Source organism: Scyliorhinus torazame, chromosome 14, assembly GCF_047496885.1.
Source record: "Scyliorhinus torazame isolate Kashiwa2021f chromosome 14, sScyTor2.1, whole genome shotgun sequence".
Taxonomy (NCBI): Eukaryota; Metazoa; Chordata; class Chondrichthyes; order Carcharhiniformes; family Scyliorhinidae; genus Scyliorhinus; species Scyliorhinus torazame.
Genome location: NC_092720.1, coordinates 52,172,596 through 52,186,538, shown reverse-complemented (window position 1 = coordinate 52,186,538; position 13,943 = coordinate 52,172,596). Strand labels below are relative to the sequence as shown.

General features: G+C 46.4%; 1 protein-coding gene across 3 annotated transcripts in view; it reads left to right on the top strand.

Moving 5' to 3' along the window:
* Positions 1–13,943, top strand: part of rnpepl1 (arginyl aminopeptidase like 1) — a 107,521-nt gene that overhangs the window by 66,636 nt on the left and 26,942 nt on the right. For all 3 annotated transcript variants that reach the window (XM_072474192.1, XM_072474191.1, XM_072474193.1), the window contains exons 7-8: positions 129–241; positions 742–850. In XM_072474192.1, coding sequence (XP_072330293.1) covers positions 129–241; positions 742–850 — 222 coding nt within the window. The remainder of the gene's footprint in view (positions 1–128; positions 242–741; positions 851–13,943) is intronic.

The window sequence follows — 13,943 nt, the reverse complement described above, 5'->3', positions numbered from 1 at the left end:
TCCATTGGTAGTCTGTGTAAGGAGTCGTAAATATTTATCACTGTACTTTTTTTGATTGGTGACCAGGAGTAGCTGAGGTGTGCCTGACAAAGGAATATGTGTGATTATTTTTCTACATTCCTGTGCAGGTGTCAATCCCAGCAGTCTGATGAATCTTTTCACCTATGAGAAAGGATTCTGCTTCGTATACTACTTGTCACAGCTCTGTGGAGACACAAAGTGCTTCGACTCCTTCCTTAGAGTGAGTTCACTTCGCAGCTTGTTTAATTTTTCATTTTATTTTTAAAACTAACTTAAATAAACAGCAAAAGAAAATCGGGTAGTGACTGTCTTATCTTGCTAACATCCAAATGAAGCATTGGGATAAAGCAGAGTAACAAGTCATTTGATTTGCCCAACTGAATACAGATTCCGAGAAACACTCCCTGTTGCGCAAGTGAATCATTTCCATTTTCCACATAAACATTTTTGTGCTGTGAAATTATTGAGAGATGGAACCCTTCAAATACATTAAGTGACCTGCTGATGCAGCCATGTGTAATGCATCCCATAAATGGAGTGCTGGACTGTTAAAATGTCTTTATGTATAAGTGGTATTAACAGTAGAATCTGTTCACAATCACAATGACATCACCAGCACCCTCTGGTCCACTATGACTGATTCCGTTACCATTGTTAAATGAAGCACAAATGATTGCCTGTTAAAATTCAAGCTGCTAACATCAATACCTTTGTTTTTAGGCCTACGTAGAAAAGTTCAAGTTTACAAGCGTCGTTGCAGCTGACCTACTAGAGTTTTTCCTGGGGTTTTTTCCTGACCTCAGGGAAAAATGTGTGGACAACAAAGAAGGTTGGTGAGATGTTTGAAAATAATTTTTCTAAGTAGCATTTGTCCACCATAAGTAATTGTCCATTACATCTGACTGTTATACAAGTAAAGCCCACTGTGCAACTAAATGTTAGGGGGGGCACATTTTTCTCTTCCTTGCTCTGTTTAAACTTGTCTCTAATTATTACTTCTGGTGCTGACTTTGGATTGCCTGCCAATGCAAGTGCACTTTGGATTATTCATTTGATACAACGGTAAATTTGCTTATTTTCTCCAGGCCAGTGGCCTAGGGGTTTCCACTTGTGATCATATGATTTCTTCCCATGATCCCCCCTCCCCCCTCAGTATTCATTTTAATGTGCAGGAAAAGTACAGGCTGGTGGTGCAAAAACAAAGAACCTTAATCTCTTAAACTTGTTTCTCTGCATTTAATTCTTTCTAGTAACTTCTCGGATTCAGCTCTCAATTCTGAGGCTTATAGTTAGTTCAGAACTCTTTGGATTAAGTATGAATAGGAATAATGCAGCACTGTGACATAGCTTGTTCTTGCATCTTCTTTAAAACTGTTTCAATATATCAGCTACAGTCCGTGCTTTAGAGCTGACCTTTCAGCCGAGAGGCTAGTTGAACAGTCTGTGGTTTACACCATGCCCCCATCCTCTCACTTAGATGGTAAGCAAGCAAGGAGAAAGCGTTGGTTTTTATTTTGACTGTGTTTCCTTTATCTTAAGAAAACAAATCTGTGACCTGCAGATTCCTGCACAATATTTGTCCTTGAAGATAAGAGTGAAAATATTCTCTGACAAATTATTGTTTTGAGCAGAATTTTCCACTCCCATCAACAGCGGGAATCGTGGGGGGCACTAAATTTGGTATGATGTGAAAAACGTCCATTTCCCGCCAGCAGAAAATAAGTTTGTCATTTTGTTCTCCTGACATTGATGGTGGTTTTGAGGCGGGTCAAGTTTCCAGCTGATCTTTTGTCAGGAATTACATTTGTATTAATTTTCATCTCATGAATGTTTATTAAAAGACCAACTTGCTGAATTACAAACACTCTGTTTCCTGACCCTATACAAGTGGCGTGCACCTGGTGAACTTCAGCTCATCCACAATTGGACACCTTTCTTTAAGAGTGTTGCTGTGAGATCTTGGGTGCCTGTAGCACAAGCTGTGCCACAGCTGGGAATGGGAAGCAAGATCAGTGGGAGGTGTGGGATAGAAGCTGGACAGGAATATAGGAACAGAAGTAGGCAATTCGGCCCATTGTGCCATCTGCGCATTCAGTGCAATCATGGATGAACATTTGCTTCAATGCCCCACCCACCCCCTCCATCCTTTTCCTGCCATTGGTATTTAGAAATCTGTCAATCTCGGCTTTAAATATACTCAATGATTGAGTTCACACAGCCCTCTGGGGTAGAGAATTCCGAAGATTCACAGAGTAAAAAAGATTCTCCGAAGCTCAGTCCCAAGTGTCCCCGTTTCTAGACTCCCCAGCCAGGGGAAACATCTTGCCTCCATCTTTTTTTAATTTTGTTCATGGGGTGTGGGCGTGGCTGGCTGGGCCACCATTTATTACCCATCCATGAGGGTATTTAAGAGTCAACCACATTGCTGTGGGTCTGCAGTCACATGCAGAACAGACCAGGTGAGCAGATTTCCTTTTCTAAAGAGTGAACCAGATGTTTTTTTAAACAATTGACATTTCATTCTCATCATTGGACTTTTAATTCCAGATTTTTATCAAATTCAAATTTCACCATCTGCCGTGGTGGGATTCCAACCATGGTCCCCGGAGGATTACTAGTCCAGTAACGATACCACTATGCCACTGCCTCCCCCATTTACCCTGTCTATTCATTAAGTATTTTGTAGGTTTCAGTGAGATCACCTCTCATTTTAAAAAACACTGGAGAATACAGGCCCAGTTTCTCAAACCTCCTTTCATAGGACAGGAGCCCCATTCCGGAAACAGGTATCTTAAGGTAAGGGGACCAAAACTGCACAAGTACTCCAGATGTGGTCTAAGTAAAGTTTTATACATTTAAAACAAGACTTTGTTTCTCCTGTACAGAAATCCTCTTGCGATAAGGTCTAACTAATTAAGCTTAATTGCTTGCTGAAACCTGTATGTTAGATTTCGGTGACTTTTTAACGAGGACACCATAGTCCCTTTGTAAATCTACACTTTCTAATCTCTTACCATTCAAGAAATACCTTGCATATCTGCTCCAAACAAAGTAGATTACCTCACATTTAAGGATGTATATGGAAATAATACATTTGGTTCCCACAACCGGAGCACCCGGAGGAAACCCACGCGCACACGGGGAGGATGTGCAGACTCCACACAGACAGTGACCCAAGCCGAAATCGAACCTGGGCCCTGGAGCTGTGAAGCAATTGTGCTATCCACAATGCTACCGTGCTGCCCCAAATTTTCCTGTGTCCCTCGGATCTCTAATTCTGGAAGATTTCTTGTGTCTTCCTCAGTGAAGATGGACACAAAATAATAATTCAGCTTCTCTGCCATTTCTCCATTCCCCATTATAAACTCTCTGACTCTGCCTGTAATTGATTCACATTTGTCTTAGCTAAGCTTTTCTTTTTACATATCTATAGGAACTGTTTTTATGTTTTTTGCAAGTTTTCATTCATATTCATTCTCCCTTTCGTTATCATTTTCTTAGTCTTCTTTTGCTGTAATCTAAAATTTTCCCAATCCTCTGATTTAGAACGTAGGCAGGACAAGGAGGTTGAAACATGAGAGCAGAATGGGGAGACAGGCAGGGCAAGATGTTTCTGGGCATGTGTGAGGAGTTCAGCGCAGTTATTCTTGGCCGTTTGAAGAGACACTCTATAACTCTCATGCTCAAACCATGGAGAGTATAGCTCAGCTGAGTCCTGGACTCGAGGGTCTAATGCACAATGCATGAGTTTGGCTCCTTTATTAATGTTGCACATTTAGGCAATAATCCATAAAGATTAGTTGGCTGTGGTACATGTGATATTAATTGGCATATAGTCCTCACAGAAACATGTAAGAATGGGTATAGAGCCGAACAATCAAGGACTACACCAGCTGTGTGGAGGCAGCATGCACCCTACAATTGTCCATGTTCCCAGTGCACTGGCCATGACATTCAAGGCGCCTTGCTTGCAATCACGATGTAAGTGCAATATTGTGGTTATTGTCAATGCCACTGGAGGACAACCATCAGAAGCCTGACTGTGGATCCTAGGACTCTGATCTTTTTGCTCTTGTTGTGCATTTGCAGTCACTTATGAGGAGGAAGCTGAGATTATTCAGGATTATCAGATCCTATAAGCTGTGGCCTCGGTAATGCCATGTGCTGAGGGCAAGTCAAGGCCTTGCATATGGAGGGAGACCATTCAACAGGAACTACCAGTGATTGCTCAGTTGTATCTGTTCACGACTACAAGGAGGAGCGGAGAATGCAGGCTGTAGGCAATGCTGCTGCCTTGATTGTCTTGATTACAATGAAGAGAAGGCAGCCCATCGCTGATTGGCACAGTTCAGGAAAAACTATCACCTTAAGGAACAAGAACCAGATGCTGACGAGGAGCTGCCAAATCCACAGACTTGTTTGGCGTGACCAAAATCCTGCAGAAAACGGAACTTATACTTGAGATGAGCGCAGGCGCCTTTGCTTGTCTAGGGATGTTGGAGCTCATATTTGCCATATTCTTTGTGAGGAACTCATGCCACACAGACTTGGAGGGCATCCAATGCCAGTTGCACTGAAGGTTACCATCATGATGAACGTTTTGCGAATGGGTGGGTTCGGCGACGATTGGTAAATATTACAAGAAAGCCAAAGTTGTATTTAACGTTGGCATGAAAACTTGCTGCGATCGTCCGCTCCCCTTGTGAGTGGTGGGTGCGTTTCCAGACGTTCAACATCAGGAACCCCATTTCAATACATTTTCATCTCATTATCAGGTGCATACGTCAATCACACCCCCCACGCACCCCCGGTCAAAAATTCCACCCTCAACAGTGTGATGTCAGAAAGGCACGAATCACACCTGGCGAGCACCCCTCCGAGTGGAGCTTGGAGGTGAACAAAGTGCTCGATATGCGGCGAATAAAGGGGGCTGACTCAGGTAAACGAGTTTGACTCGGGGTCACCAGGTTCTGACTGGGAGCGACCAGCCTTTGATTCAGAGCTTTGGCTCTGACTGGCGGGTGACCACCACCTTGACTTGAGGGTGACCAAGTTCTGACTGGAGGCAACCAGCCTTTGATTCGGGGATGACTAGGCTTGACTTGAGGGAGGCAGGGGTAACACTGGAGCGAGAGTGGGGTAACACTGTAGGGATATCGTGGGCCTAGTCAGAGGATACACAGCAGAAGACTCCAAAGCGCTAGGGCTTAGTCGGGGAAGACCGGGGATGGTGGTGACTCGGGGGAGACTTGGTGACTCGGGGGAAGCTTGGGTGTGCTGACTCTGGGGGGACTGACACAGGTGAGGCTAGGGGGGCTGTCACTGGGGGACTGACACGGGAACGAGTGGAGACTTGTGGATGTTGGATATTAAGAAGGGTAAGGCTAATGGAAAGACATGTCACTGTCATTACCCGTTCAGCTGCATCTCTTTCCTGGAGTCTTAACGAGTGACATATTTATGCCCACTCAAGCACTACCTATTTGTCTGAGTGCCACTGATTGCTGCTCAACACATAATTCTTGGCGCTCTGACTTCCAACATTGTTGACTGCCATGGTGTGCCTGTACCGTTGGCCGACTGATCAAGCATCTACATTCCCTTAGATAGTTGGCAGTGCATACTGCCCAAGGAGAGGGCACCTAATATTGACAAGTGTTCCCATAGACCAGGTTGAGCGCAAGGCCTTGGAGTGAAGCTTGGGACAAAGCCTGAAATGAGAGCTCAGGATGCAATAAAGTAGCCAAAGCTGTGACCACTCAGTCATATGGTGTGGGGTATGGGTGGTTTGGGTTCTTGCCAAAGCAGAATGCTAAATAAGGACTGGGCATCAATGTTGTGGCCAGAAATTGAGTCAGTCAGTGAGCTTGGAGAGGCAGCTTTAGATGATAAATGGGCAAAATGTGGTCCTTAGGAGACAAAAGTCTCTCACTTTGGCACAACAGTGAGGAGAACGTATGGAGCTTAGTGATCTCGCTGTCATTCGCTCATAGGCAGGAGAGAAGAAGGCCCCAAGAAGAGGTGGCAGGGCCTACTCAACATGTAGAGGATGAACCCCAGAGAACCATCACTTGGAGGCACCTCGCGAAACCCAGTGTCTACTGATGGCACATAACATGCATGCAAATGTCCAAGAACCAGTGTCACCAAAGACAACACATGTCCATGGAACTGGCTGGCCACGTCTGTAGAACTTGCCGCCAAGGGGATTTGGAGGATATCTGCTGCCAGTGTCACTATAAGTTACAGCGGCGCTCAATGTTTACACCAGTGGCTCCTTTCAGGGCTCCACAGGTCACCTCTGCGGGATTTTGCAAACCTTGGTGCACAAGCGCTTCCAGAAGGTGACAGTTGCAATCTTTGTGAGAGTACACAACTTTGTCCATTTTGATCGGGATTAGGCAAGCTAGGATACAAGAGCATTTGGCTTTGCACAAATCTCTGGATTTCCACAGGTGCAGGGTGCCATCGATTGCACTCACATGGCACTCAGATCTCTGAGGCATCAAGCAGTGAACTATGTGAATTGCAAGGGCTTCCACTCGCTGAATGTTCAGCTGGTCCCTGGCCTCGCCACATGCATTCTCAAGATATGTGCTCGATTCATCAGGGGTGCACACAACCTCTACATTCTGAGATTCTCAAATCCCTGACATGTTTCAAGGTCTGCAGAGTTGGCTCCTTGGGGCAAGGAATACCAGTATAAAGGTGAGCCAGCTTACAATGCAGACTTTGTTTGCACTGAGTGCTGAATTTGGGGGCATTTGAGTCCTATTGTGAGAGTTTGGTGACTGAGGGATATTAAGGCTTCATTTTTATTCAAAGTCGAGTCTTTCTTTTATTTCGTTAATTAACTTAATAGTTACTGTTTAGGTTTAGAAGAAAGGTGAGTTTTCAATCAGCTTTAAACAGGGGAAAAAAAGGTTCTACTTGCAGCTGGAGCTTGTTAATTAGTTAATTGGATTAGGCCAGTTTTTAGAGGCGATAGTCTCAGTATAAAGGTGAGCCATGTTACAGTGCAGACTTTGTTTGCACTGAGTACTGAATTTGGGTGCATCTGAGTGCTATATTGAGAGTTTGGTGACTGAGGGAGTTAGGTGAGGAGGGAGCAAGATGCTCTTTTTATTTCATTTCCTCAACGAGCGAGAAGGGAGCCGGGAGGTTACAGAGAGTGCAGCTGACTGGGAGTAGAGTCGGAGGGCAGAGTTCTAGTTGGTCCACAGGGCAGCTACATTCTGTAAGATGAGAGGGGATGGAGGCTAGGGTAGTTGCATGCTCCTCTTGTAGGATGTGGGTGGTGAGGGATACCACCGGTGTCCCTGCTGACTACACCTGCAGGAAGTGCGCCCAACTCCAGCTCCTCAGAGACCTTGTTAGGGAACTGGAGCTGGATGAACTTTGGATCATCCGGGAGGCAGAGGGGGTGATAGAGAAGAGTTACAAGGAGATAGCCACACCCAAGGTGCAGGAAAAGAGTACATAGAACATAGAACAATACAGCGCAGTACAGGCCCTTCGGCCCACGATGTTGCACCGAAACAAAAGCCATCTAACCTACACTATGCCATTATCATCCATATGTTTATCCAATAAACTTTTAAATGCCCCCAATGTTGGCAAGTTCACTACTGTAGCAGGTAGGGCATTCCACGGCCTCACTACTCTTTGCGTAAAGAACCTACCTCTGACCTCTGTCCTATATCTATTACCCCTCAGTTTAAAGTTATGTCCCCTCGTGCCAGCCATTTCCATCCGCGGGAGAAGGCTCTCACTGTCCACCCCATCCAACCCCCTGATCATTTTGTATGCCTCTATTAAGTCTCCTCTTAACCTTCTTCTCTCCAACGAAAACAACCTCAAGTCCATCAGCCTTTCCTCATAAGATTTTCCCTCCATACCAGGCAACATCCTGGTAAATCTCCTCTGCACCCGCTCCAAAGCCTCCACGTCCTTCCTATAATGCGGTGACCAGAACTGTACGCAATACTCCAAATGCGGCCGAACCAGAGTTCTGTACAGCTTCAACATGACCTCCTGACTCCGGAACTCAATCCCTCTACCAATAAAGGCCAACACTCCATAGGCCTTCTTCACAACCATATCAACCTGGGTGGCAACTTTCAGGGATCTATGTACATGGACACCTAGATCCCTCTGCTCATCCACACTTTCAAGAACTTTACCATTAGCCAAATATTCCGCATTCCTGTTATTCCTTCCAAAGTGAATCACCTCACACTTCTCTACATTAAACTCCATTTGCCACCTCTCAGCCCAGCTCTGCAGCTTATCTATATCCCTCTGTAACCTGCTACATCCTTCCACACTATCGACAACACCACCGACTTTAGTATCGTCTGCAAATTTACTCACCCACCCTTCTGCGCCTTCCTCTAGGTCATTGATAAAAATGACAAACAGCAACGGCCCCAGAACAGATCCTTGTGGTACTCCACTTGTGACTGAACTCCATTCTGAACATTTCCCATCAACCACCACCCTCTGTCTTCTTTCAGCTAGCCAATTTCTGATCCTCATCTCTAAATCACCCTCAACCCCCAGCCTCCGTATTTTCTGCAATAGCCTACCGTGGGGAACCTTATCAAACGCTTTGCTGAAATCCATATACACCACATCAACTGCTCTACCCTCATCTACCTGTTCAGTCACCTTCTCAAAGAACTCGATAAGGTTTGTGAGGCATGACCTACCCTTCACAAAGCCATGCTGACTATCCCTGATCATATTATTCCTATCTAGATGATTATAAATCTTGTCTCTTATAATCCCCTCCAAGACTTTACCCACTACAGACGTGAGGCTCACCGGTCTATAGTTGCCGGGGTTGTCTCTGCTCCCCTTTTTGAACAAAGGGACCACATTTGCTGTCCTCCAGTCCTCTGGCACTATTCCTGTAGCCAATGATGACATAAAAATCAAAGCCAAAGGTCCAGCAATCTCTTCCCTGGCCTCCCAGAGAATCCTAGGATAAATCCCATCAGGTCCCGGGGACTCATCTATTTTCAGCCTGTCCAGAATTGCCAACACCTCTTCCCTACGTACCTCAATGCCATCTATTCTATTAGCCTGGGGCTCAGCATTCTCCTCCACAACATTATCTTTTTCCTGAGTGAATACTGACGAAAAATATTCATTTAGTATCTCGCCTATCTCTTCAGACTCCACACACAATTTCCCATCCCTGTCCTTGACTGGTCCTACTCTTTCCCTAGTCATTCGCTTATTCCTGACATACCTATAGAAAGCTTTTGGGTTTTCCTTGATCCTTCCTGCCAAATACTTCTCATGTCCCCTCCTTGCTCGTCTTAGCTCTCTCTTTAGATCCTTCCTCGCTACCTTGTAACTATCCATCGCCCCAACTGAAACTTCACACCTCATCTTCACATCTTCTTCCTCTTAACAAGAGATTCCACTTCCTTGGTAAACCACGGTTCCCTCGCTCGACGCCTTCCTCCCTGCCTGACCGGTACATACTTATCAAGAACACGCAGTAGCTGATCCTTGAACAAGCCCCACTTATCCAGTGTGCCCAACACTTGCAGCCTACTTCTCCACCTTATCCCCCCCAAGTCACGTCTAATGGCATCATAATTGCCCTTCCCCCAGCTATAACTCTTGCCCTGCGGTGTATACTTATCCCTTTCCATCATTAACGTAAACGTCACCGAATTGGTGTCACTGTCCCCAAAGTGCTCTCCTACCTCCAAATCCAACACTTGGCCTGGTTCATTACCCAAAACCAAATCCAACTTGGCCTCGCCTCTTGTTGGCCTATCAACATATTGTTTCAGGAAACCCTCCTGCACACACTGTACACTGGGTTACAGTCAGGGGAAGGAAAACGAAGGGGGAGACAGTGCAGGGATCCCTCGTGGCCGTTCCCCTTCAAAACAAGTATACCGTTTTGGATGCTGTTGGGGGGGGGGGGGGGGTGACCTACCTGGGTAAGGCCCTAGCGGCCAGTGCTCTGGCACTGAGCCTGGCTCTGTGGCTCAGAAGGGAAGAGGGGGGAGAATAGAAAAGCAATAGTGATAGGAGACTCTATGGTTAGGGGAATGGATAGGAGATTCTGTGGCTGCGAACGAGACTCCCGGAAGGTATCTTGCCTCCCGGGTGCCAGGGCCAGTAATGTCTCGGATCGAGTCTACAGGATTCTTAAGGGGGCGGGGGAGCAACCAGAAGTTGTGGTGCACATAGGCACCAACTACATAGCTAAGAAAAGGGATGAGGATGTAGAAAGTGATTTTAGGGAGTTAGGTTGGAAGCTAAAGAACAGGACAAGCAGAGTAGTGATCTCTGTATTGCTACCGGTGCATGTGCAAGTGAGGTAAGGAACAGACAGCGAGTGCAGCTGAACACGTGGCTACAGGGCTAGTGCAGGAGGGAAGGCTTCAGATATGTGGATCATTGGGATATCTTCTGGGGAAGGTGAGATCTGTACATGAAGGACGGATTGCACCTAAACTGGAGGGGCACCAAAATCCTGGGTGGGAGGTTGGAGGTTTGCTAGAGCTCTTTGGGAGGGCTTAAACTAGTTTGGCAGGGGGATGGGAACCAGAGCTATGGATCAGAGGATAGGGTAGCTGTTGAACAGGCAGAAATAGTGTGCAGCAAGTCAATGAGGAAGGATATACAGTTGATAGGGCAAAGTTGCACTCAGTGGAATGGGTTAAAGTGCATCTGTTTCAATGCAAGAAGTGTCAGGAATAAGGGAGATGAACTTAGAGCATGGATCAGTACTTGGAACTATGATGTTATGGCCATTACGGAGACATGGATTTCACAGGGGCAGGAATGGTTGTTAGATCCGAGTTTAGATGTTTTCAGAAGAATAGGGAGGGAGGGAGGTAACAGAGGAGGGGGAGTGGCACTGTTAATTAGGGAGTGCGCCACAGCTGCAGAAAAGGAGGTAGTTGAGAAGGGTTTGTCTACTGAGTCAGTATGGGTTCTATAGACCCCCCCCAATAGCAGCAGAGAGCTAGAGGAACAGATTGGGTGGCAGATCTTGGAAAAGTGCAGAAGTAACAGAGTTGTTGTCATGGGTGACTACAACTTCCCTAATATTGACTGGAACCTCCTTAGTGCAAATGGTTTGGATGGAGCAGATTTTGTCAGGTGTGTACAGGAAGGATTCCTGACTTAATATGTAGATAGGCCGACTAGGGGGGAGGTCATATTGGACTTGGTGCTCGGCAATGAACCAGGCCAGGTGTCAGACGTCTCGGTGGGAGAGCATTTCGGTGACAGTGACCACATCTCCTTGACCTTTACCATAGTCATGGAGAGGGAGAGGAACAGACAGTAAGGGAAGGTATTTAATTGGGGGAGGGGAAATTATACTGCCATTAGACAGGAGCTGAGGAGCATAAAGTGGAAGCAATTGTTCTTGGGGAAATGCACAACAGTAATGTGGGGGTTGTTTAAGGAGCACTTGCTGCGAGTGCTGGATAGTTTTGTCCCACTAAGACAAGGAAGGAATGGTAGCGTGAAGGAGCCTTGGATGACAAAAGAAGTGGAGCTTCTAGTCAAGAGGAGGAAGGAAGCTTACGTAAGGTTGAGGAAGCAAGGATCTGGCACGGCTGTAGAGGGTTACATGGTAGCCAGGAAGGAACTCAAAAATGGACTGAGGAGAGCTAGAAGGGGGCATGAAAAAGCCCTGGTGGGAAAGATTTGGGAAAACCCCAAGGCATTCTACACTTATGTGAGAAATAAGAGGATGATCAGAGTGAGAGTAGGGCCGATCAGGGATAGTGGAGGGAACTTGTGCCTAGAGTCTGAGGAAGTAGGGGAGGCCCTAAAGGAATATTTGGCTTCAGTATTCACTAGAGAGAGGGACCTTGTTGCTCAAGAGAACAGTGTGAACCAGGTTAATAGACTCGAACAGGTTGATATTAAGCAGGAGGATGTGCTGGAAATTTTGAAAAGCATCAGGATGGATAAGTGCCCTGGGCCTGACGGGATATACCCAAGGTTACTACGGGAAGCGAGGAAGGAGATTGCTGCGCTGTTGGCGATGATCTTTGCGTCCTCACTGTCCACTGGAGTATGAACGGATGATTGGTGGGAGGCGAATATTGTTCCCCTGTTCAAGAAAGGGAATAGGGAAATCCCTGGGAATTACAGACCCATCAGTCTTACGTCTGTGGTGAGCAAAATATTGGAAAGGATTCTGAGAGATAGGATTTATAATTATTTAGAAAAACACAGTTTGATTAAAGATAGTCAGCATGGCTTTGTGAGGGGCAGGTCATGCCTCACAAGCCTCATTGAATTCTTTGAGGATGTGGCGAGACACATTGATGAAGGTTGGGCAGTGGATGTGGTGAATATGGATTTCAGTAAGGCATTTGATAAGGTTCCTCATTCAGAAAGTTAGGGGGCATGGGATACAGGGAAATTTGGCTGTCTGGATACAGAATTGGCTGGCCGAAAGAAGACAGCGAGTGGTAGTGGATGGAAAGTATTCCGCCTGGAGGTCGGTGACCAGTGGTGTCCCGCAAGGATCTGTTCTGGGAACTCTGCTCTTTGTGGCTTTTATAAATGACTTAGATGAGGAAGTGGAAGGGTGGGTTTGTAAGTTTGCCGATGACACGAAGGTTGTAGACCGTGTTGAGGGTTGTTGCAGGTTACAACAGGACATTGACAGGAAGCAGAGCTGGGCTGAGAAGCGGCAGATGGAGTTCAACCTTGATAAATGTGAAGTGATTCATTTTGGAAGGTCGAATTTGAATGCTGAATACAAGGTTAAAGGCAGGATTCTTGGAAGTGTGGAGGAATAGAGGAATCTTGGGGTCCACGTACATAGATCCCTCAAAGTTGCCACCAAGGTTGATAGGGTTGTTAAGAAGGCATATGATGTGTTGGCTATCATTAACAGGGGGATTGAGTTTAAGAACCGCAAGGTTTTGCTGCAGCTTTATAAAACCCTAGTTAGACCACACTCGGAATAGTGTGTCCAGTTCTGGTCGCCTCATTATAGGAAGGATGTGGATGCTTTGGAGAGGGTACAGAGGAGGTTTACCAGGATGCTGCCTGGACTGGAGGGCATGTCTTACGAAGAAAGGTTGAGGGAGCTTTTCTCACTAGAGTGAAGAAGGCAGAGAGATGACTTGATAGAGGTGTACAAGGTGATGAGAGGCATGGATAGAGTGGATAGCCAGAGACTTTCCCCCAGGGTGGAAATGGCTGTCACGAGGGGACATAATTTTAAGGTGATTGGAGGAAGCTTTAGGGTAGATGTCAGAGGTAGGTTCTTTACACAGAGAGTGGTGGGTGTGTGGAATGCACTGCCAGCAGAGGTGGTGGAGTCTGAGTCATTAGGGACATTGAAGCGACTCTCAGACAAGCACATGGACAGCAGTAAATTGAAGGGGTGTAGGTTAGGTTGATCTTAGATTAGGATAAATGGTCGGCACAACATCGTGGCTGAAAGGCCTGCACTGTGCTGTACTGTTCTATGTTCTATTGAGGATGTGACTGATGATGCCTGTGTACAGGCCACAGAGAGCAGCTGAGCCCAGGTATAATGAGGCTCATGCCGCAACTTGCACTTTGGGGGTGCAGGCCATAGGGATGCTGCAGATGATGTTCTGGTGCCTGGAGCTTTCTGGTGGAGCTCTGCAGTACAACCTGCAGAGGATGTCACACTTCCTGGTCGCTTGCTGCACCCTGCATAACCTGCCGCTCCAATGGACGAGGCAACAGTCTCCGGTGAGGAAGACATTGAAGGGACAAGGCTGAGGAGGTCCTTCAGGGAAAGGATGTTGACTATGGGGCAGTGGCAATGTCCAGACGAGGCAGATGTGCTCAGTGCCACTAGATTCATGGAGACTGATGAGATCCAGTGAGGACATCCCAATATCTTCACATGGCTTCTGTGAGCATTACTCCCATGTTGGACT